This window comes from Xyrauchen texanus, chromosome 9 (genome assembly GCF_025860055.1).
Source record: "Xyrauchen texanus isolate HMW12.3.18 chromosome 9, RBS_HiC_50CHRs, whole genome shotgun sequence".
In the NCBI taxonomy this organism is placed as follows: Eukaryota; Metazoa; Chordata; class Actinopteri; order Cypriniformes; family Catostomidae; genus Xyrauchen; species Xyrauchen texanus.
This window is the reverse complement of record NC_068284.1, coordinates 9583387-9608747: the sequence shown is the minus strand read 5'-3', so window position 1 is coordinate 9608747 and position 25361 is coordinate 9583387. Positions and strand designations below refer to the sequence as shown.

General features: G+C 40.2%; 1 protein-coding gene across 3 annotated transcripts in view; it reads left to right on the top strand.

The window, feature by feature from the left end:
* Positions 1-25361, top strand: part of LOC127649788 (corticotropin-releasing factor receptor 2-like) — a 118049-nt gene that overhangs the window by 61527 nt on the left and 31161 nt on the right. For all 3 annotated transcript variants that reach the window (XM_052135022.1, XM_052135021.1, XM_052135023.1), the window contains exons 3-9: positions 3387-3472; positions 8110-8216; positions 10309-10426; positions 11244-11397; positions 14211-14271; positions 15693-15765; positions 17828-17913. In XM_052135022.1, the coding sequence (XP_051990982.1) occupies positions 3387-3472; positions 8110-8216; positions 10309-10426; positions 11244-11397; positions 14211-14271; positions 15693-15765; positions 17828-17913 (685 nt within the window). The remainder of the gene's footprint in view (positions 1-3386; positions 3473-8109; positions 8217-10308; positions 10427-11243; positions 11398-14210; positions 14272-15692; positions 15766-17827; positions 17914-25361) is intronic.

Here is a 25361-nt window from a genome sequence, read left to right as displayed (position 1 = left end):
TAATGTAAACTTAAAACACAAAGACATGGCAGCTGTGTGTGGCTCGCTCTCTGCTGCTTACGGCTGCCCTTATCCCTCTCCTTGGCTGATTAGCCCATTTGGGGACCGGACATGCCTAGTCACGGCCCGGCCCCACCCTCCTCCATGTCACACTCCTCGATCCTTTGCCTCAGGCCGGGGAACCCCTGGGCATGAAGTACATCCACCCCACTCCTGCCGGCAGGCTGGTCCTTGACCACTCCTCCACCATCTGGCAGACGACAACTGCTCCTAACCGGGCGGACAGCAGTGGCAAGGCATTTCCAGCTGCCCTTATCCCTTTCCTCAGCTGATTAGCCCTCCTCCTCGTCACAAAGAAGATCTGAAAAAAATGAAATCTAATTCCAATAGTAATTTTTCACATTATTTACAGTATATCCTGACTATACATTGTGATCAGTTGAATGCCACTTTGGTGAATAAAAGTACACATTTCTTTCCAAAAAAGCTATACATTATTCCAAACTTTTGGCCACCGGAGTTCGAATTCAGGGTGTGCTGAGTGACTCCAGCCAGGTCTCCTAAGCAACCAAATTGGCCCGGTTGCTTGGGAGGGTAGAGTCACATGGGGTAACCCCCTCTTAGTCGCAATTAGTGGTTCTCACTCTCAATGGGGTGTGTGGTAAGTTGTGCGTGGATCGCGGAGAGAAGCATGAGCCTCCACGGTGAATCACGTGATAAGATGCGTGGATTGACGGTCTCAGAAGCTGAGGCAATTGAGACTTGTCCTCTACCACCCGGATTGAGTTGAGTAACCACTCCACCAAGAGGACCTACTAAGTAGTGGGAATTGGGCATTCCAAATTGGGGGATAAGGCGATAAAAAAAATTTAAATGAAGAATGTTTGATGTGACTTGAATTGGGGATATTTCAGTGCATTTTTAACTTTATATTGTGAAAGACTTTGTTTGGAAAAGGTTCATAAAGCATTATTTTGTTACATATTGTTTTGTTTTCTCTCCATAGATTTAAATAAATGCATTTTGACAGGAAAAGAAGTATATATAGTGTGAAATGTCAGCACTTTCAAAATCTGTGATTACTCGCGATTAAGTAAAAAATTTTTTTTATTAATCACGATTAAAAATGTTAATCGGCTGACAGCACTATTATATATATATATATATATATATATATATATATATATATATATACCATAGTTATTTCTAGTCCTTGTATCTGATTGGACGAGAGACGTTCCATGAGCACTGATGGTCTGACAGCATCAGCACTCGGACGCTTCACTGTGTGTATCACTCCGCTTGAGTTCATGCTGTTCTAAACTAAAGTGTAAGAGCAGTGCAGATGTGTTAGGAGTTACTGTCTTTATTTTAGAAATGACATATGTTAGCCAGCAGGTGGTGGCAAAAGATAATTTTTTTGTGTAATATGAGCCAGTTCGTGACGTGAAATGAATCCGTTAGTCATTGTTTACATAGAACAGCGCTCCGTGATCGCTCATATTACTAATACATTAACAAAGCTAGTAAATAGCTTTAAACGGCTTTAAACGGACAACTTCAGGATTAAGGCTCATGCTGAGAGACACAACAGACTGATTTATTTCAGAACTCAAGTGGTTACCTTTTATTGGAGTTTCCACATTGGATACACACTGTGTAAAATGGCGGAGGACATCGCTGTTTCTATAGTGAATGACTCTTGTGCACCGGCAATCACGAAATAGAGAGGAATACCCCCGCTTGGACGTCTATTTTCCACTGAGAAAGCTGACAGCATCTCTGATTGGGTGTGGCAACAGGTGATCGCACATGCTCCATCTCTCTCTCTCTCTCTCTCTCTCTCACACACACACACACACACACACACACACACACACACACACACACACACATCCAGCCGTTTATCCTTGTTTATCCAATGACTTGTTAGAAACAGCACAAGCCGTGATACTATTTCTGAACTTCTTGAATTAATAACGGAGGCTTGGATGCATCATTTGTTTTGAACCAGCAATGGCAGATTCTGATCATCGCATAAGAAAGTAGTTCCATGCACAAATGCGTTTTTATGGCCGTACTCGGTTTTTCCCTAATTGTTTAAAATGTACTTGTTCATTGAAATGTTGTATATAAGCAACATCACACTCGCAATAGTGCTATATGGCCCTACATCAGCATTGCTTTAATTACCCACAACACGAGGCCTGCGGCCGAATCACAGCAGTGCTGATGTAGGGTCATTCACACTCTTGCTCGTGAGATATTGCTAAAATTAGCATATGTATATACTGTATATACATATATTCACAAACACACAATTTAAGACAACCTTTTCATTAAGTGCAGAAGCACGCTAGATTTTGAGAAATGACCATGTCAGCAGCAAATATAAGTTATAAATACTGAATACAATTGTTATTTCACAGAATGCAAATTTCAGCATTACACAAACTCCTCCAAGACTGTCCAAGTCTAAAACAAGTCCAAGACTGTTGGCAGATGTCAACCATGCTTATGGCCTCAATTATAAAACAAACTAAAAAAATGCAGAGAATTTCTTCGATTACCACATACAGAAAAGCTGACTCATGGTGAATGTTGGCATGTAATATAATGACCATAATAATGAGATACAGAAAATGTAGTGGATTTTGAAAAACCTAATTTGTTAAGTTTGCAAATGCTCCTGGGAAGGGAGATAGTAAATTGCTGTGAAATGGAAAAATATGAGGGCAAAGACCAATGCACAGAAAGTCGACAGGATCATGGCGGATTAAAAAAAAATATGCAAAAGTACTCCCAGGAATAATAAACTAAGTAAATCCGTTCTGTGAGTTTACATATTACATGCTCAGATACCCAAATGAAAAGCAGCATATCACAAAGGTAAACTCTGAGCTGGAAGGTTTACCATAGTTAGGGCCAGTAGCCCTTGACATAGAGTTGAACTTCAAATGAGTCAACGTTACAGAGATGTGTCGTCAGAAAATACAGAAAATAAATGAAAATGCAAAGATTACATACTTTATTTACTCACATTTATGTTGTTCCAAACCCATATGACTTTCTCTCATATTCTCTCGTAACTTTATTGTAGATTTTCCTGGCCACTAACACAATGAATGAATCAAGGGTGAATAAATGATGACATAATTGACATTTTTGAGTGAACTATTCATTTAATATTATTGAAACTGCCATAACAGCTATTCTGAAAGTTCCTGACCCCCAATTTATTTGAGCTTCTCTGGATTTTACCTCCTTACAGTATTACCACTGAGCAGTCAAGCATTTCAGGAGATGTTCCGCAAACTAAATGGGTACCTCGTTGGGCTTTAAGAAATAAATTACACTGACTTTTGAACTGCTTTCTTTCTGTGCAGGAAGTGCTTACAGAGAATGCATGGAGAACGGCACATGGGCTCTGAAGAGTAACTACTCCAACTGTGAGCCCATCTTGGAGGAAAAGGTGGGTAACTGTTTGAAACCTGAACTGTACATACTATTACAGCGATTATTCATATAACTTGATGTATAAAGAGTCACCAAGTAGGTATTGTTTATCTGAACAATCTAAGGTGACCAGATGACCATGCTAAAACTAATGATTGAATTATGAAATATCCTGGTTATGTCGGAGGCGGGGCCTGGCATGCTCTGACATTGCACTGGTGCTTTAATGCGGCCGATGTGGGTTTGAGTCTGAGTCTGGTCATCCAGCATCACTGTCTGTGCTGGCTATTTACAAAACTGAAATGTAGGCAGCATGTCAGAGACTAAATTAATATTTGCCACAGCCATATTTTTAAAAGACCCCATGAAATTGCTTGATGAGCACAGCTTTCTTGCCTCTATTTCCTTTTGAAACAGGAAGTTTGGTTGGGACATATTGAACTTTTTCTTAATTGGCATTAGGCTTTAATAAACGTGACAGCCATGCAGTGTTGGGTAAGTTACTCAAAGTAACCCACCACAAATTACTTATTATTTTGCTAAAATTGTAAACAGACAATTTTGCTGATTACTTCGTGGGAAAGTAATCACATTACTAATTACTTTTAGCTTACTTTACAAAACACCACATAAAAGTTTGTCCCCCCCTACAATGTGTATTTCCTCTTTAATCGAATTACAAGAATTTACTGTAAATATATATATATATATACACTCACCTAAAGGATTATTAGGAACACCATACTAATACTGTGTTTGACCCCCTTTCGCCTTCAGAACTGCCTTAATTCTACGTGGCATTGATTCAACAAGGTGCTGAAAGCATTCTTTAGAAATGTTGGCCCATATTGATAGGATAGCATCTTGCAGTTGATGGAGATTTGTGGGATGCACATCCAGGGCACGAAGCTCCCATTCCATCACATCCCAAAGATGCTCTATTGGGTTGAGATCTGGTGACTGTGGGGGCCATTTTAGAACAGTGAACTCATTGTCATGTTCAAGAAACCAATTTGAAATGATTCAAGCTTTGTGACATGGTGCATTATCCTGCTGGAAGTAGCCATCAGAGGATGGGTACATGGTGGCCATAAAGGGATGGACATGGTCAGAAACAATGCTCAGGTAGGCCGTGGCATTTGAACGATGCCCAATTGGCACTAAGGGGCATAAAGTGTGCCAAGAAAACATCCCCCACACCATTGCACCACCACCACCAGCCTGCACAGTGGTAACAAGGCACGATGGATCCATGTTCTCATTCTGTTTACGCCAAATTCTGACTCTACCATCTGAATGTCTCAACAGAAATCGAGACTCATCAGACCAGGCAACATTTTTCCAGTCTTCAACTGTCCAATTTTGGTGAGCTCTTGCAAATTGTAGCCTCTTTTTCCTATTTGTAGTGGAGATGAGTGGTACCCGGTGGGGTCTTCTGCTGTTGTAGCCCATCCGCCTCAAGGTTGTGCGTGTTGTGGCTTCACAAATGCTTTGCTGCATACCTCGGTTGTAATGAGTGGTTATTTCAGGCAAAGTTGCTCTTCTATCAGCTTGAATCAGTCGGCCCATTCTCCTCTGACCTCTAGCATCAACAAGGCATTTTCAGCCCACAGGACTGCCGCATACTGGATGTTTTTCCCTTTTCACACCATTCTTTGTAAACCCTAGAAATGGTTGTGCATGAAAATCCCAGTAACTGAGCAGATTGTGAAATACTCAGACCGGCCCGTCTGGCACCAACAACCATGCCACGCTCAAAATTGCTTAAATCACCTTTCTTTCCCATTCTGACATTCAGTTTGGAGTTCAGGAGATTGTCTTGACCAGGACCACACCCCTAAATGCATTGAAGCAACTGCCATGTGATTGGTTGATTAGATAATTGCATTAATGAGAAATTGAACAGGTGTTCCTAATAATCCTTTAGGTGAGTGTATATTTTTTGCTACTTCCTAGTCAGTTAATGGGCAAGAAGGGACATTCTTATTCTGGAGAACATTTGACTGGACAAAAATCTGTGCTGTGCAGCATGAGTCATCAATATTTTTGTTCCATTTTACCAGAAGATGAAGAGACATTTTTAATTAGATAAATATGCTTTTTATGCTCATTTTAGGAGTACGCTAGCATATAGATGGCTTCAAAACAGTCATTGACTTTAACACCCTGTCTGCACCAGCCGCAAGAGGCGCGATGCATCAACAGCTATACAAACCATAATAATCAATGATGCCGTCTACACTGGAAGTGTTTGTTGCGGTGCATGTGCTTGGGCTACTACTGCCAACAACAATACAAATAAATAGTTTAGAAAGTTCACGTCAACACATCCAGTGTAGACAGCCTCAAACCACTGCAGCGCATCACGTAGCATCAACAGGGTGTTGGCCACAAAAATCAAATGTATTGATTTTTAATGGGGTTTTTAATAACATTTAATTTAAAATATCAAACTGAAGCTAAAAAATATGATTAAAAAGGCTCAAACAAATGGTGTCCCATTGTTGAGACTCATGACAATACTTGTAAAATTGGAACTGTCTCAATTTTATCAGGACGTCTGGTCACCCTAGAATAATTTCCTCGTGTTGTGGTCAGTTGTTGGGGACATTTATAATCAGCATGTTGGAAATCTAAAGGAAAGATTAAGTCCTACTCCTTGTCCGTATTATAAGTCAAGAAGGACACTTCAAAATATATTTGCATTTCCTGCCTTTTCTGCATTTGTTATAGAGTAGAATGTAAAATATGATTTAGTTTCTGCTGCACTGTAAAACAAATCTCTGCTGAAGACAGTTACCCCCATTCCCCTGAGCAAATCTATTTTTATTTGTATTAGCTTGAATCAGATAATGCGATTAATTTCAATGCTTTTGGGCTTTCTGTTGTTTGCAGAATCCAAAATACCTCAGGCTCAGCATGCTGAATGACATATATATCATATAATCCATTTTGGCCCATTTATTATTCTATTTCTGCATGTTATGCAGCCTATTTTTGATGTGAGAAACTACTCAGCATTTACATGAATAGTCAGGACTGGACGTTGAATGTACTCTCTGTAGACTCGTATCGCTCGCTCATGCATCAATCAAGTTCTCACTGCATTTCACATAGCTTCTGTATGCAAACATTGTGCAAAAGGACAATTGGATTCTTTTACCCTTGTGTCACAGTTTTGTGACCTCATTCTAACTTCCAGACTCACAAGGAATATATAAATGAATCTCGAACTACACAACTCTTATGTGAGCCTCCATAATGGATCCAAGGACAAAATGGTTGTGGAGTAATAACTATTGATTTGTGCTATATTTAAAAGAATTTATAATCACATAATAGTGTTTCTTCAACTAAATGGGCACTTTTGGCCATGTGGACGTGTTGAAAATGAACTGTATTATGACACACTTTGCATTCTTTCACTAGTTTGATTTGTCTACTTACATTGTCCCACAGTGAACACGCATGCATCAATGGAGAATTCTGTTATTTATTTCATTTTTGTCTGAAACATCATAAACATTTCTACCACATCTGAAATTATTTTCTTTACACATCAGATCTCATATTTTTCAACCATGCTCTTCATTTTTGTCTCATTGATAACCAGGTAAACTAACTGTTTTATAAGCAAAATTGGTGGCTGTGGTAGAAACCAACAAATGTCAATGGACTGTCGTAGTTTGTGTAAAAGCACTTAAGTTATAATTGTAAAAATGCTTAAAGGGACAGTTCACCCCAAAATTAAAATTCGCTCATCATTTACTCATGTCATCCCAGATGTGTATGACTTTCTTTCAAGATTTTTAAAAGAATATTTCAGCTCTGTAGGTCCATACAATTCAAGTGGATGGGAACCAGACCTGTCAAGCTCCAAAAAGCACATAAAGGCAGCATAGAAATAGTCCATACAACTACAGTGGTTTAATCCATGTCTTCAAAAGTGATATGATAGGTGTGGGTGAGAAACAGATCAATAAAAAGTCATTTTCACATTCTGAAAGTGAAAGTGAACGTGAGATTTATTGTAAAAAAAAAAGACTGAAATATTGAACGCTTCAGAAGAGATATGTTAAAGTCATATTGATTCATTTTGTTCTGCCTTTATGTGATTTTTGGAGCTTGAAAGTATTGTATGGAACTACAGAGCTGAGATATTCTTCTAAAAATCTTGAAAGAAAGTCATACACATCTGGGATGACATGAGGGTGAGTAAATGATGAGCGAATTTTCATTTTTGGGTGAACAATTTATATAAGATATAAATTGCATTCACAAAATACATATTGAAATGGTTTATGGTTATTTTACTCTTTAGATTATCATAGTTTTAAAATATCATAATTCATATTTTTACAGTGCAATTTCATAGTTTAAGATTCAAAGTCTGTGTCTGGGACCAGGATAAAATAATATGTACATAAATGCATTTAAAAAGTATCATGTAGAAAGTTGAAAGACTTTTATGTGACCTTCAAACAATAAAGAGCATTTAAAGCTGAAATGTGTTAGTTAAAATAAAAATCAATTCTTGGGACATAAAAGGACCCACAGTAAAAGAACACCCCATGTATAATCATATGTTGAGTGGACACTGAGTGATTTCTTTAATCATGGCAGCATTAGTAATAACGAATGTGTTCTTTACAGAGGAAGTACCCCATGCATTACAAGATAGCACTCATCATTAATTACTTCGGTCACTGTATATCTGTTGGAGCTCTCGTTATTGCCTTCATCCTCTTTCTGTGCTTGAGGTAAGTGTGTCCAGGATCGTTTTTTAGTGTTGTGTGAGTAATGTCATGTACTGAGCGCTTGATCGAGGTCAGTCATTTACAATGCATTCATAATGCCTTATAATACACCTAATAATCGGTTGCACGCTCTTGTTAATAATACGTAACTACAATTATAATGCATTATTACACAGCTCTCTGGAGTTCTTGATTCTGATTGGTCAATTTTAGTTTGGTCAAATATTTAGCATATTTCAAAAAAGGGTCAAATCAGGTAGAAATAGGTCCAGCCTGATAATGATATATTTATGATATAATATGATACAAACCTTTATAGTCAGCTGAAACTCTTAGTCATAAATTATTTCTTTTAAGTATCTCCTGATATTTATAATCTTTTGAAATATAATTAAATTTACATCTTTGCACTTAATTTTTCTAATTATTATTTATATTTAAAAATGTTTTATTTTTTATATATATAATATTTATACATTTTATTCCAGTTAATTAACCTTTCATTTTATTCCAATCAGATACCGCAATAATTGTATAAACGTATGTCATTCCATTTGTGTCTTTACATTTGATATATTGATTTGATATAGCCAAAATGTACATATTTAAGTATTAAAAATGAGTTTTCACATAGAAGAAATAAACCCAGGACTGTAGTAACCATTATAACCTGGGGTGACATTTCCCCCTTACTTCTAGAATTAATTTAGGGAATTAAACATATTTATATTTTTGGGGAATTATACATTATATTTAAAGAGTTTCATAATCTGTTGAAATAAATAGTAGCCAGACTATAGTTAACATCCTTGGTTTAAGTGGTGATCTTTCGTATTGTTTTATTTGTGTTTTTAAAATTTTGTAAATGAAGTACAGTAGGCAATCAACCAGAATAGGCTATGTACCGCCGTTGTCACCTCTTGAATTTGTCGTTAGCAGCTCCAAACCTCTAAGGGGTGCTAGAGCTGAACGCCTCAAAGCTCTTTCTCCCAACATCACGTCCATTCAGTTTGTGGTGGTAATGCAAGCTAAGCTTGTATTGCAAACCACAGTACATGTATGTCAGTACTCTCACAGATCGTGAGGTCCTCTGTTTGGGAAACCCTGCATTATACAAATCATGACAGTTCCCAGGTGAAATGTCCACTGTGTGGCGCAATAAGTAAAATGTTCAATCAAACAGGTTTTTAAGGATATTGCTCTTTAGTTTTAATTTTAGTTTTAATTTGACAAAACCAACCTCCCTACCATAAACTTTAGATGTTTACTTTAGATGATGTTTTTAAGGTAAATGCTCTATGGGGTTTTGAATCAACAGAACCTACTTGCCTAAACCAAATCAGTAGTGTCATAAATAAGCAAATATGAGATGACAATTGCAATTGCTTAAGCAACCGCATCATTTTGCAGCGCTTCTATGATACTTTAAGTTTATGTGTCGACTTGTGTGCTCTTCTGAACTCACATCCTGGTCCTTTGCATCACCACTGCACAACTTGATTTGTTTTCAAATAAGCTCAGTTGATTATGTAAAGCAGACATTAAAATAAATTGACTCGTGAAAATTATTTTGTAAAATGTAGGTATAGTAACATGTTTCGATGAAACCAGTTTGCATTGTCCCTTAGGTAAGTTAGCACGTAACAATTACACATTGTTTTGTAGTTGAAACCGACTGGTCATATTGTAGTTGGTCATGTTGTGTCTAAAATGATTCATATAGTTTACAACTATTGTATAAAAGTGATATCACACTCACAATTGTGCTTGTGGCCTCATGCCTATATATTGCCATATCACAGCCATATGATATTTAACACAACAGCACACAATTGCATGTGGGATATTGCTTAATTATAACTATGGTTGAAATTGTATATGAATAATACCTGTATCAGACATTAAGGCTTCATAGAATGTATAACAGAACAGTTCACTCTCTGGCTCTTCTTTGCACTCACTTAATATTCATGCATATATATATATATATATATATATATATTCAATACTTATTAGCTCATGCAAATGCTAACACTGAAACTGTGTCACCATGTAATAGTTGGAATTATTATACGTTTGATTTTTTTTATTCCAGGAGCATCCGATGTCTTCGCAACATAATCCACTGGAACTTAATTACAACGTTCATTCTGAGGAATGTAATGTGGTTTTTGCTTCAGCTGATTGACCACAACATTCATGAGACCAATGAGGTAAGAAACACCTGCATGTCAGCCTATTAGCATGGAAATGTATAAGCAAGTGTAGAACATTTACATGTATGATTTTGGCAAATGATTCCTTACCAAAGTAGTTTTCAAAACAGCTGAAACAAATAAAGAAAATGAGTAGTGGTATATTTTTTCTTCACGGGAAAGACGCATTCTTTGCTTGTCAAAGCACTTTCTTTTCTTCATCTAGCACCTCAGTCTTTCTAACATTTTATTTCCAACTTGAAAATAATTGACGGTGGAGAGCGGAGATCTGAGTCTCTGATGGTCAAAAATACTTCATTCTGTCATGTACCCAACATGCAATGTGTATTCAGCCAAGAATGAATGTCATTTCTAAAGATCTAACGAGACTAGAGCTTTACATAATTCTGTAAGGAAAAATGTGACGGACAAGTTTGACATTAGTGGAATGTTTTCCCATTGAAAAGTAACAATAACACTAATTTCTAAAAGAAAGTCATGTTATTTACTCACCCTAGTGAAAGATAGCAAACTAGTGAGTAATTAGGGAGGATTGTGCATATTTGTGGTATACAGAATTCTTCAACTGATTGAACTGAGATAGTATTCAAATGGGCTGAAATGTATATTTCTGCTTATACTCACATGGATGTGAATAATGTGATTGCATTATTATTTGTAGGTATTTGTTTGTAAAGTTATAAAATCAATTAGACTGCCGGAACATCGCGTTTGTATGAGACCTTTGAGTTTCATTTTAGGGGGGATTTGCAGTATTGTAAGGCATCCAAATAGTTCACCCCAATTAACACCCATTGTTTTTCTCTCTGTATAGCCTTGGTGCCGTCTCATAACAACAATCTATAATTACTTTGTGGTGACCAATTTCTTCTGGATGTTTGTGGAGGGCTGTTATCTTCACACGGCTATTGTGATGACATATTCCACAGACAAGCTCAGAAAATGGGTTTTCCTCTTCATTGGATGGTGTGAGTTGATTTTGAGCTCTGCTTGTTTTGAAAGGCCTAATCAACTGCAATTTACATTGACTGTAGATATGAAAGCAGAACATTTTTCATTTCAATTCTCATTTTATTTAGGGGAATTTCACAAAAACTGTCAAGAACATGAACATTACTAACCATATTTCCACCCCATTCATATTCAGTCATATTCATCAATTTGCTTTAAGATTGTGAAGTCTCACTTTCATTACTGTAATGTGGGATATACACTCACCGAGCACTTTATTGATCATTATGAACATAGGATATAGGAACATTATGATCCTAATAAAGTGCCCGATGTGGTCTTCTGCTGTTGTAGCCCATCCACCTCAAGATTCAATGTGTTGTGATCTCTGAGATACTATTCTGCTCACTACAATTGTACAGAGTGGTTATCTGAGTTACTGTAGTCTTTCTGTCAGCTCGAACCAGTCTGGCCATTCTCATCAACAAGGCGTTTCCGTCCACAGAACTGCCGCTCACTGGATATTTTAGTTTTTTGGCACCATTCTGAGTAAACTCTAGAGACTTTTGCTAATCTAGAGATTATATGTTTTCTCCATTCTGATGGTTGATGTGAAAATTTACTGAAGCTTCTGACCTGTATCTGCATGATTTTATGCATTATAAAGTTATTAATATGTAAAATATTGAATAGCAAAAAATAAATATAAATAAATTACATTTATTTGTTTATTTCCCAAGAGGATGCCACAGAAATCTAATATGATTGCTAAATTGCGATGCCGTTCACTGGGTTTAGCTCTTGATTGCATTCAAGTGAAATGTCAAATTAGTTGCGTCATACAGGTCATAGTAATTATAGCCATTACCAAAATGTGCTTCCATTTATAATCACATGTTCTTTTAAATCGTCTCATGCATGATGACATTTGGGGGATATTAAAAAACCCTTCATGGCAGGTGGCAACATCATTAGTTTGAAAATGAGAGAGTTTAAATAAATTTAACAGCAGAGGCTAGGTTTACTGATATCGTGGCAATCTGTGCTTTTAAGATCATCAAAGTTGTACGTTTTCTCAGTCTTGACGTGAATGCACCTTTTCCCGGAAACTCATTTCATATTTTCATTTTGTATTTGGTGTGAATAGGCCTTAAGTTTAATCATCATTTCAAAATACTGTGCTATCATTTAGAGACCAAAATGAAGGAGCACTGTACTGTAAACCACTCTGTAAATAGAGAATACAATCAGATACCCGATTCTACCAAATCTGGCCCTTAAAATCCACTTTTTCATGGGGTTACGTATCTCAGGGGCCAGTTTAATGACTCATCTATGTGACTTTTTCAAAGATTCATGGTTTTCTTTCTACTTGCACATTTGAGTAAGGGAATCATTGGCGTCTAAGTAGTCCACACATTGCAACCCAATTGTTAAGCATGGATTTGTGGAAGGTGTGATCAATCACACAATTATAGTCCTTTGATCATGATCAAAACTTGGGCTCAAAATTATACAGTTTGGAGCCACGGCTGGGCTCATATTCTAATTTGATATTCTCAATTCACGTTTGTTGCTTTCAGCACTTTTGGTTTATTGCTGTGGCATCCTCTTGCGCAAACACATGTTAGAGCAGTGTTTTATAAACTATAGTGTTCAATATGCAGTCACCTTCTGGGACAAGAAGTATCTCTAGTTCACACCTGTTTCTGCAATTACGGTTCACATACACTTACAATTAAGTGTTGGTGCAGCTACTTTTAAATGTAGTTTGCCACTTTACAAGCTGCTCAGAATTTATGATAGTTCAACTACTCTGAAGTAGTTAGCAACACTACAAGCTGCTTCCAAAAAGTAGTGGAAACACTTTACATTAATGTTCCCTTTATTAAGGGATTATAAAGGGGTTCATTAATGACTAATAACTAATTTACAAATGTTTTGATATGCAGTTATAACAGTGTGCATAAAAGGGTGACTTTCATGCAATACTTGCCAAATAGTGAGCCATGTTACCTCACATGACAGAATTTTAATTTAAAAGAACTATCCAAATTAGAAGCATCACTACTTTTAGTTACAGGTTGTTACTCAACAACATTAACCCCATTTACATGCACTCAAGAAAACGAGTAATTCTAGGCTTTTTGCAGAAAGTGGCATTCGGAAACGTCATGGAAGCGAGAGCCCCACTTTCATTACGACGTTTAAGGGATTAAGAGAAAGTGGTTTAACACAACTTGGTTTCTCCCGGTGAATGCAGCTTACATATAACAAATGTCATAGGATTGAGCCATTCATCAAATCAAAACGTCACCACAGCTGATAGAATTCAACATTTCTTGGAGTACAGTGGGAAAAGCACATACAGTATAAACTATACCTATTTATACACACAAATGTAAATTATTGACGGCCCATCATATCATGGACTAGGGGAATCCCAGAGTTTTATGTAAGAGGGAAACCCCACTATTGCAGTGCAATTCTGCTGCAGGTCCTGATAGAAAGTTAAGGAAACAAATGCAACATCAACTCTGGAATATCTGGAAATAAAGTAAAGAAACAGAAAACAAAAAAAATATTAAGTCTTCCTCAGATGCCATGTTAGTTATTTACACTAGCACCATGGGAAATTACTTTGATCCGGAGAAAACTGTTTACTGACCGAGCCGCCTGTGTATGCTAGTAAAGAGAAAGCCGATAACAAAGTAAACTTGTGCGGCGCTTTCGAGTCAATCAGCTTTCATCTTTACTAAGTATGAAAAGTGTGAGGTCTGCAAATGTTTACAGTGCATGTATGCAAATGTGTATCTTCTCTCTCTTGCAGGTATACCATGTCCGATAATTATTGCATGGGCTATTGGAAAACTCTACAGTGAAAATGAACAGTAAGTTGCTGATTTAAAGAAGAAACCTTAAATGAGATCATGCTGCGAGTGAAAGAGTGTTGAGGAGGTTAAATATAGAGTATATCTCATAGGAGAAGTCAGTGAATGAACCTGTGATTTTAATACTAGGAAATATTCTCCCTCCATATATGAATGTTTTATTTTGAAAGGCTATTAGGCCTAAGCAATACTTGATGCTAAGTTGTTCACAACCGTATGTCTTTATAAAAAATGTGTCTCTCTATATGTCTGGAGTCGACCATCAATGTAAGTCTGTGGGATTTTTCCATCTGCCATAAGAGAAAGTATATTCTAAAATTGCAAAAATGACACATGCACTTCACTATACTAATATATGCAAGTACTGTAGGCATTTATCAGAACACACCATGCCGATGGATGGGCCCTTTGGTGCTCAAATCCACTGTCAATGAAAGCATTTATTTCATTGTGTCAGTATATTCAATACTAAAAAGCTTTTCATGTATTCCCCAGTGCTTTTCAAAATCAATAACAATTTTTGGAGATGACAACAGCCTCTTGTGTGTTTAGTCCTGGTAGTTGAACATGAAAAGGCACATATTGCTGGCGGTTTTTGCTCTTTGTTTATGTGCATGATTTATTTTTGTAATTATTTATGTTTTCTGCTGAAGATTGACGGTCATGAATTAGCTTTATGAGTTAGCTTTAAGGGGACTGATTAAGTAGATATTTTGGTTTTTTGATTTATGTCACTGTGTCTGAGAAGGTTGAACACAATTTTATATTATGGATACATTTGATGTATTTTTTCTTTTACCTATTTTTATTGATTAAACAAGCAGATTTTTTTAGTTATAGGTTTAGTTTTATTTTGTTTAGTTTTGCTTTTTGTTTTGTTTTGATTTGTGGTTTGGTTTGTGCTTTGTTTTGTTTTGTTTTGTGGTTTGGTTTGGTTTGGTTTTTGTTTTGGTTTGTTTTTGTTTTTTTTGTTTCACTCTGTGGAATAATTACAGAACACATTTTGTTTTACTATTGATCAACTTATTTTACAAGGTTCTGTGTATACAAGAAGGTTTTGTATGTTAAACTAACAATTAACAATTGCTTAAGCATTTCTTATTCTTTAACGTGTTCACTTCTACATAAACTAATACACGTTTTACATTAAGATTCATATTAACTCTTAACATTAAATTAATATTAGACAATGCATTATTAACTAACAATGGTATTTTGATAAATTAACATTTACCAAGATTAAAAAATGCTCTAAAACATGATTGTTCATTGTTAGTTCATGATACCTAATTCATTAACTAATGTTATGAATAGAAACTTATTGTAAAGTGTAACCATTATGTGTGTGAACATGGTATTGACTGGTTTTAACTAATGTCTTTCTCGTAACTACCCACTCTAAAACTTTATTTTTGTTTCAGATGCTGGTTTGGGAAGGAACCTGGGAAGTACATTGACTACATTTATCAAGGGCCAGTGATCCTTGTTCTTCTTGTAAGTGTTATTGGTACTCTTATTTTACAACTCCAATTCCATAAAAGTTGGGACAGTATGAAAAATGCTGATGAAAATGAAAAGGATTGATTTGTAAATTATATTCACCCTTTGCTTCATTGAAAGTACTACAACTACACAATATATGATGTTTTACCTTGTGAATTGAATTGTTTTTGGTGAGTTGAAATAACAAGGCGATGTGAAACATGAGATGGTAAACAAGACGAAAACCACTTCTGAATGTGCATGATCTCTGATCACTCAGATGTCACTGTCTTAAAAACATCATTCATCTGTAATAGATATCATGAACATGGGCTTGGGATTACTTTAGTAAACCTTTGTTAGTCAAAACCACTTGCTGCTGCATCCACAGATGCAAGTTAAGACTTTACTATGTAAAGCAGAAGCCCTACATCAACACTGTCTCATCATAGATGGAAAGCAGAACAGTGGAACTTAGTTTTTTGGATTGAAGAATCCACATTTCCAAACTTTTTTTATAAACAAAGCAGTTGTGTTATCCGGGCCAAAGCGGAAAAGGACCATGCAAGCTGTTATCAGCGTCAGGTCCAAAAGCCAGTGTCTGCATGGGCCAGAGGTGTGCCAGTGCCCATAGCTTGGGTAACTTGCATGTCTATGAGAACACCATGAATGTAGACAGATATGTAAAATCTTTTCCAGGGATGTTCCTGCATTTTCCAGCAGGACAATTTCAAACCACACACACTGCCCGGATTTCAAGAGCATGGCTGTGTGAGCAGAGAGTGTGAGTGCTTGATTATCCTGCCTGCAGTCCTGAACTCTCTCCAGTTGAGAATGTGTGGTGCATTATGAAGCACACCATATGGCAACGAAGACCCCATAAAATTGTGCAGATGAAGACCTGCATAATGGATGAATGGGGGAAAATTCCACTTTCTAAACTTAACAAACTTGTGTCTTCAGAGCCCAAATGCTTAATAAGTGTTATTAGAAGAAATGGGGATGTTTCACAGTGGTAAACACTCAACTGTCCCAACTTTTTTGGAGCATGTTGCAATCATCTAATATGAAATTCACAAGGTAAAACATCATATAAGGTGTAGTTGTAGTGCGTTCAATATAGCAAAGGGTGAATATTTTTTGTTTTAATTAGCATTTATCATACTGTCCCAATTTTTTGGTAATTGGGGTTGTAAAGTGTCATTTCTCCTCATCCACATGTATCTTAGTTGAACAGAAAGTTCTTCAAAACCAAAATTGTAATTGTAATGCATGTGTATTTTTACAAGACAATGGCTCTGTCATATTCTCCTCACATACCTGACTGGATTTCAGCTCAAATTTGTGGTTGCTGCCAATTTCTCCAACACAATAGTATGCAGAATTTATAGTGGACACAGATCTGGGATGAACCCAGATGCATTCCTAAAGCATTAGAACCATGATGCACAAATGCATTGAAATGCTCATATATGATGTTGAAAAGAACCATTAAAAATGATTGACAACAGAAAATATTAGTTTTTTTCCTTGCCTGGATATTAGCTTTTTACATAATAGCAATGACAACAATTTTCAGACAAGAGTGCTTGATCTTTGAGATCACTATTGAACTGATGTTAGATAAGAAGTTGAGTTTGCTTTATTTATTTTATTTCATGTAAGAGCATTATAAGAACAGTATTATCATGTAAGCCATTACATGGGGAAAAAAAACAGCGATTACAGAAGTACATAATTCAAAAAGTCTGTATGAGCTTTGCAAAGCTTGACATTTCTACATGTTTTGTACTGAAAGATGAAGACAATTTAAGAATGTTTACTGCATCTGCCCAAATCCCTACTTCACCCAAAAATACAAATAATCATTCACTCATTCACGGCAGAATGCTAGCCTAGCTCCCCATTCACTTTCATTGCATCTTTTTTCCATACAATGAAAGGAATTGGTGACTCTGAAGTGGTGAGTAAATGATGACAGAATTTTCATTTTTGGGGTAACTATTCCTTTAACATCTTGACATTTACTGTAAATGATCATTAATATACAGTTTTTTCTGCTTTCCCAATACAGATAAACTTTGTGTTCCTTTTTAACATTGTGCGCATTTTAATGACGAAGTTGAGAGCTTCAACCACATCTGAAACAATACAATACAGGTAAAGAACTTGTACATTTTAACTTTCTCAAATTAGCAATGTTTACCACAAATCAAAGGAGAATTTTTAACCCGGTCTCATGACAAGTCGTAATAATAGTATGAGAGTTGGCTCGTACAAAATCCTAAGACTTTTACTCTCATAGAGGAAAATAAACAGAACAACAATAAGTTCATTTTCTTTGGTTAGTTTTAACCCTAAGCCAAACGTAAACCTAAACATAAAGTCTTACCCTATACCCAAACCCTAAACCTAAGGAAAATAATTGTTGTGTACCATGGAAGAAAGAAAACATCGGGTTTGGAAAGAGATGAGGGAAACGTTTTACAGGTCATTGACATACATCAGTCATTTGTATTGCATAAATAAATATGGAACAAGTCGAGTAACCAAATTTGTTCACTGACATTTCCTGACATTGAAAAGGAAGCTAAAATGTGATGCCTGTAGACTGCAACAGTGTCCGCCCACTTTTTCATCCATCTGGGTTCCGGAAGCATTTTCCCCATTTATTTCTAATATGAAAAACTGTTGATTTTAGGTTGTTGAGTATAAGTATATAAATATATTTGTAATTTATTGCAAAATATTCCAATATTTTCAAATATATAATTAGTTTCAGGAGTGGGGCCCCAAGCAAACGACCAACCCAGGGCCCCATTTTCAAAATGTTTGCTTAAAAATTACATAAACTTTATTTTAAATGAATCCTATCAGCCGTTGTAGCCAAATACATTCAAAATGTTTAATTAAATAAAAATCTAGTTAAATACAATTAACGTCTTGGTTACTGTCGTATCCTCAGTCCCCTGATGGAGGGAACGAGAGGTTGTGTCGATATAGTGACACTAGAGGTCACACTTGGTAGCCCCAAACACCTCTGATTTTTAAAGAAATGCCAATGGGAATTGGTGAGTGGAATTTGCATGCCACTCCCCCGGACATACGGGTATAAAAGGAGCTGGCTCGCAACCACTCATTCAGGTTTTGCGCTGAGGAGCCGAGACAAGGTCCCGGCCATTTCAGCTGATAGCTCAGCATTGTGAAAAGAGGGACACAATGTCTCATTCCCTCCAGGGTTCCCTATCTGTCACTCACTCAACGTGGTGTTGATGTAGTGAAACTAGTGGTCCCTATACGAAACTCCACAACCAGCTGAACTGTGTTATGCGGACTGGCGGTGCAGTTGCAGTCAGACCACTGTGTGCATCGTAGCAAGTGCACCTGGCCCCGATGTAAATTTCCCCTACACCCAATGAGTGTCGTAGGGCCTCTCACACCCCGGGGACAAGACAAACTCATAGTGAGGATAGGCTGTGCAAACCGTGCCTCTTCTCTTCTTTTTTTCTCCCACAAAAATGGAAAATCATTCAGCTGGGGCCATATGCATCCAGCGTCGGGGAGGGGTGTCCTTTCCCAAGGGGAAAGACACCACCGAGTCTACACCCTGCCTGAAGGGGAGGTAAAAGTTGGAGAATACGTCACGTGGACTTACCGACCGGCAGTATCGCATGTGGAAGAAGTCCTCACGGTATGTACTACCCGGAGGGGAGGTACTCTACAAATACTGCGACCAGTGGCAGAGGGATCTCTGCCCATGGAAGATGCAGATTTACTAACAGGGAAACCATACCATGGAAAATACATCAGATGGGGTTACCCACGGGCAACCTGCACATGTAGAGCACCTACCCCAGTACAGGGCATACTGGTGCACATACTGGGCCGGCATCGAATTTCTCTGCTGAATTCTCCTGCTACGGGGCTGAGTAGGAAAGACATCCAGGGTTCACCGTTTCTTGAACTTGCATGGGGGGAAAATGCACACGTCTTCCTCTCTGGGAGGGGAAAGGCACTGCATGAAAGTGGTACACCCAGCCAGCTGCCCTGCATACTTATCTGTATGTATCTGACAGCACACAGGACTATCTCAACCCAGAGTTTATAAAATCTTGCGAAGGTATTGGGTGTTTCTCAGCCCTTTGCTCTACAGTTGTCTGCTAGAGAGGTGCCGTTGGTCAAGGCCCAGGAGGCCACCACTCTCCTAGTGGAGTGTGCTTGTAGTTCCAAAGGGGGCTGCACGTCCTGGGCCTGGTACCTCAAAGCAATGGCATCCAAGACCCAGTGTGTAATCCTCTGTTTGGAGACAGCCCTCCCTTTCCGCTGTCCTCCAAAGCAGACAAAGAGCTGCTCAGAGCGTCTAAAGGTCTGTCTGCAGTCTAAGTAGATGTGCAAAGCATGCACCAGACACAGCAATGACAAGGCTGGTTCTGCCTCCTCCTGGGGCAGCGCTTGCAAGCTCACCACCTGATCCCTAAAGATCAAGATCACAAGAGAGTACGCCAGACCAAACTCCAGGCAGGTGTCGCTGACAGAACGCCTGCAGGTCCCCAACCCTGTTAATGGATGTGAGTGCAGTCAGGAGGGCAGTCTTCAAAGAGAAAGCCTTTTTCTCTACTGACTCTAGGGGCTCATACAGGGCTCGCCGCAGGCCCAGCAGGACCACAGAGAGATCCCATGAGGGAATGAGGTGGGGAATTGGAGGATTCAACCTCCACATGCCTCTAAGTAACCTGATCATCGGGTTGTGCTTCCCCAGGGACTTTCCGTCCACCACGTCGTGGTGCGCTGCTATAGTGGCAACATACACTCAGGGGGGACAGCTGCCCCTCCAACCTCTCCTTCAGGAAGGAAAACACCTATTTATGATCAAACGCCACTTCATGGCATACAGGCGCCTCGTAGAGGGAGCCGTGTCCTGAGTGTTCATTTCTACCACTGCCGGGTGGTAGGCCAATTCAATCTGTTGCATCCTTTCCAGGGGCCAGACATGGACATTCCAGAGGTCTGGTCATGGGTGCCAGATGGTGCCCCTTCCCTGAGAGAGGAGGTCCTCCCTCAGTGGAACTTGCCAGGGAGGGGCTGTCATGAGAAGCGTGAGCTCTGAGACTCTGCCAGCTCCGCGTTGGCCTCAGACTGGGCGACCACATACGAAGGTGGGAGCCCAGTCAGTCAAGGGGTGTAATCTGCACTTATCTGTGCATGAGGAGGAGAAACTGCTGAAATGTGCCATATATCCAACAGCATACGCAGAGGTGAATGGAACGGCAGTGGAATTCAATGAATGAACACCTCTCGGCTCCTAAGAAAAATCTAAATGAGTGGTTGAGAGCCAGCTCCTTTTATACCCGTATGTCCAGGGGAGGGGCATGCAAATTCTACTCACCAATTCCCATTAGTCTTTTCTCAAAGATCAGAGGTGTTTGGAGCTCCCAAGAGCAACCCCTAGTGTCACTACATCGACACAACCTAGACTGAGTGACAGATAGGAATGCATGATTTCCAGATAGGAATGCTTGGTGCAGAATAATCTGGAATAATGTTAAACATTGTAACAGTCACCTTTTTGCAACCTGAACTTGTTCAGAACATTAAATCGCAATGAATAAAGGGAATGCAGGTGCCTCGACATGCGTTTTTGAAACCTGAAGTTCGTAACTTGACACTTGTGTCTAAAATTGTGCCGGTCCTTCATGACACACTTAAGAAACACTGAGACATGGTGCAGCAGTAAAGGATGTTCGTCCAGCACGTTTACAAATGAAAACAATGAAAAACAGAGCAGACCCACCACGCACTCCAAAACGCCTTCGGTGTGAACAGCCCCTAACTCATCTGTTCGTGCATATCTGAGCACATGAGCGAAACAATTTCAGAAGATCTATATATTTTTTCATAAATTGCAAACCTAAACCCAAAGTCCTACTGTCCGGAACCTGGCAGCTCTGCTTTGAGAGCGCTGAGCGGTGTGTTCGAGTGTGTACAAAGAACAACATGTCACCTCAAGCAGTTTTTGCGTAGCTTTTCTACCGGGGTGGCGGCCCTCTTGATATCCATTACCCCACGCAATTGCATTGTATCTGTCCGAGGAGACCAACTCGGTTACATTATTCACAGTGCATTTTGGGACCACGCAGTCACTCCGTGGCATGTTTTGCGTTTTTTTTTTTGGCTGTGGTTCTCTGATTGGTGGATCTTCCTCTGCTGTACTGTGGGTAATGTAGTTGTTTACCATTAATTCTGTTATCAAACACAATTTTTAAACAATGAAGTTAAGATAACACAGATGGATGGCTTCAATGGAACGGTGAACCACTTCGTAGCTCACAGTAGGTCTGTCTTTAAAGGTTTATAAGTTATCATTGAAAATCTATTTATCTACGGGATAAATAAATGGGATTTTTACTTCCGGAACCAGACTGTTACACTATTGTATCGATTTGTTTTGCTGAATGGTCTAAAAGTCACTTTTTCATAAGTCACTTCTTATGATATATTACAATTTTGCAAATGGTACAAATTATTATGATTTGTCATGAGACTATGTTGGAATTTTTTGAGAATCTTGCTGCTCTTTTACATACAATGACAGTTGATAGTGACCACATCTGTCAAGATCCACAATGGACAAAAAGCAAACAAACAAACAAACATAAAACTATCATTATAAGTGCATACTGTACAACTTGTACACTAGATCCCATTTTTTTGAAGTCATACAATTGCTTTGTGTAAGGAACAGAATTTTTTATTCACTGAAAAACTTACCCTCTGCTTTTAAAATTTATATTATTAGTAGTATTGTCATTAATATTGTTCTGCTGCAGCTCTCAAATCAAATATACTGTAACCCTCATTTAGCTGCTTAACTTTTCTAAAGACCGAAACATTCGTCTAGTTTGGCGATACCTCCTTGACTCATGTGTGTGAGAGCATTAAGACAATGTTTGTTAATTCATTTGAGAATGCTGATTCATTGTATGAATCAGTTTAAATTGTCTGTTCCCCTTCTGTCGCTCTCTCCACTTTGTGTCAGAGAAGCGACACTAGGGGTCTCTCTTGAGCACCGTTATCCACCTCTGATCTATGAAAAAAGGCCAATGAGAGTTGGCAGCCGGTATTTGCATGTTCATACGGGTTGACATACGGGTATTTAAGCGGCGCAAATACGGGAGTTCATTCAGAAAATTTCTTCGGAGCCGATGGTCGTGTCTGCAGTTTGCTGCGTGTTACACACCGAGTTCCTGTCATTCCTCTGCTGCATGCTGTTGGATTCTACGGCGCACAACAGCGGCTTTCGCCTGGGCGCATCGACAGTGCAGATTAAAGAACTCTTACGAGTTTTTTTCATAAAAGAGTGATTTTATTTAAAAGAGTAATTTCCTCTAAAAGAGCAAAACACAGCGGCGTTGAACGTCCTTTTAAGGACGCGTCTTTATAAAGATGCCTTTCCGCCCCTGTGTTGTTCCTGGATGCGGTAGAGTGCTCTCCGCTTCAGACGGCCACAGGCGTTGTCTCGTGTGTCTGGGTAGCGATCACACCAAGGCTGCGTTTGTGGATGGTTCATGTTCTCACTGCGAGAACATGACCATGAAAACATTGCGATCGCGGCTTGCTTACAACCGTAAGCAAGCCACTCCAGCCGCCCCCCCCGCGTTGCTCCTTCTTCCCACGGGATTGAGGACGATGCGGTTGGCGATGGAGGCGATTCGGGGATGGCAGCGGGTGCAGCTCCGCCGGGGTACGCCCCCCTTGGACCACCCGCACCCCGGCACGCTCGTTGACTCCCATCCATCCCCGAGGTGACGGCGACTCGCCTTACAGCCAGTCCACCTACCCTCCTGACACCGAAGCCTATGAGCTCGCCACGGCATCGGAGGGCGCGATATCTGACGATGAGGACTCCCCTGGGCTGCCGCTTTCGGGCCTGCATGCCCAGGCTGAGGCCGACGCGCAGATGACCGACATGCTTTCCCGGGCAGCCACTAGCGTGTTCTTGGATTGGAACCCTCCATCCTCCCTACAGCCATCACGGCTGGAAGACTGGTTCTTGGGGTCTGGACGCCACTCACAGCCTCGTCCCACCCCAGTCCCGTTCTTCCCGGAAGTGCATGATTAGCTGACGTCTTCGTGGAGAGCACAACTCTCCACTCGGCACACCGCCACCTGCTCATCCGCTCTCGCCACCCTTGACGGCGGAGCGCGCCACGGGTACACGGCGATTCCCCAGGTAGACAGGGCAGTTGCGCTCCACTTATGCCCCGGAAGCTCTACCACCTGGCGGGGCCGCCCTGTACTTCCATCCCGGACCTGTGGAGCAACATCCTTGCTGACCGCAAAGGCCTACAGCGCCACCGAACGCGCCGCTTCCGCCCTGCATGCCATGGCTCTCCTGCAGGTCCATCAAGCCAAGGCACTACGAAACATGCACGAGGGTGGTCCTGATCCCAACACGCTGCAGGAACTGCGCTCAGCGACTGACCTCGCCCTGAGAGCGACGAAGGTCACAGCGCAGGCGCTCGTCAACACTCCTGTCTCCCAGTTTGGCCTCTTCGGCGACACCGTCGAGGACTTTGCCCAGCAGTTCTCCCTGGTGAAGAAACAGACGGAGAACATCTCTCACATCATGCCTCGCCACAAACCTACCGCTATGGCTCATGCCCCATCTGCTCGCCGAGGGCATCCTCCCACGGACAAGAAACCTTCAGCTCCGCCTCAACCCGGGCCCAGCTCTCAGCCCCAGCATCGAGCCAACCGCGGGAAGCGCACGCCCCCTGTCTCACGGACCCCCTCGAGGACCCGGAAGGCTCCCAGGCGCTTCTGAGACAGCTCACCCAGAGTCCAAGACGTTAGCTCCGGAGGTGGTAAGACCGCTCCGTCCCCCGGTGGAGGGCCGGGAGGAGAATTTTGTGTTTTTTCATTTGCCGCACCCCCTAACAAGGGCTGCGGTACCCAAATTCTCAATAAAAGAGCTATTTCCTTTGTCTCTGGGTTACATGGCCAGCAAATGCCGTGCTCACGGCACTCTGCTTTCAGGCCTCAACAGTCCCGGCTTCCTGGATGCGGCATCCCCGCCTCCAGCCCCACGACTGTTCCCCGGCCGGCCGGTTCAGACGAGTCCAGAGGACGCCAACATCAGACCTCCTCCTCAGTCACGAACCCGCCCCCTGCCGGGTGCGTGGAGCAAGGTAAGTGCTTCGAGTCTATTCTCAGCACCAGAGCCTCGGGCCGCTTCACTGCCTCCCGACGCCGCATTACCTTTTCCGCACCGCTGTGAAGCCCCGCCGGGTACGTCCAAAATACTCGTCCCCTTGTTGCCCCTAGCACGGACCATTTCCGGCTACTCAGAAAAATCCTGAATGAACTCCCGTATTTGCGCCACTTAAATATAACCGTATGTCCGGGGGAGGGACATGCAAATACCGGCTGCCAACTCTCATTGGCCTTTTTTCACAGATCAGAGGTGGATATCGGCGCTCAAGAGAGACCCCTAGTGTCGCTTCTCTGACACAACGTCTCGTTCCCTCCATCAGAGAACGGAGGTTACATACGTAACCTAGACCTTAAAAATAATCAATTAGAAACTCTGAATTAATGGCTTGTTTGTG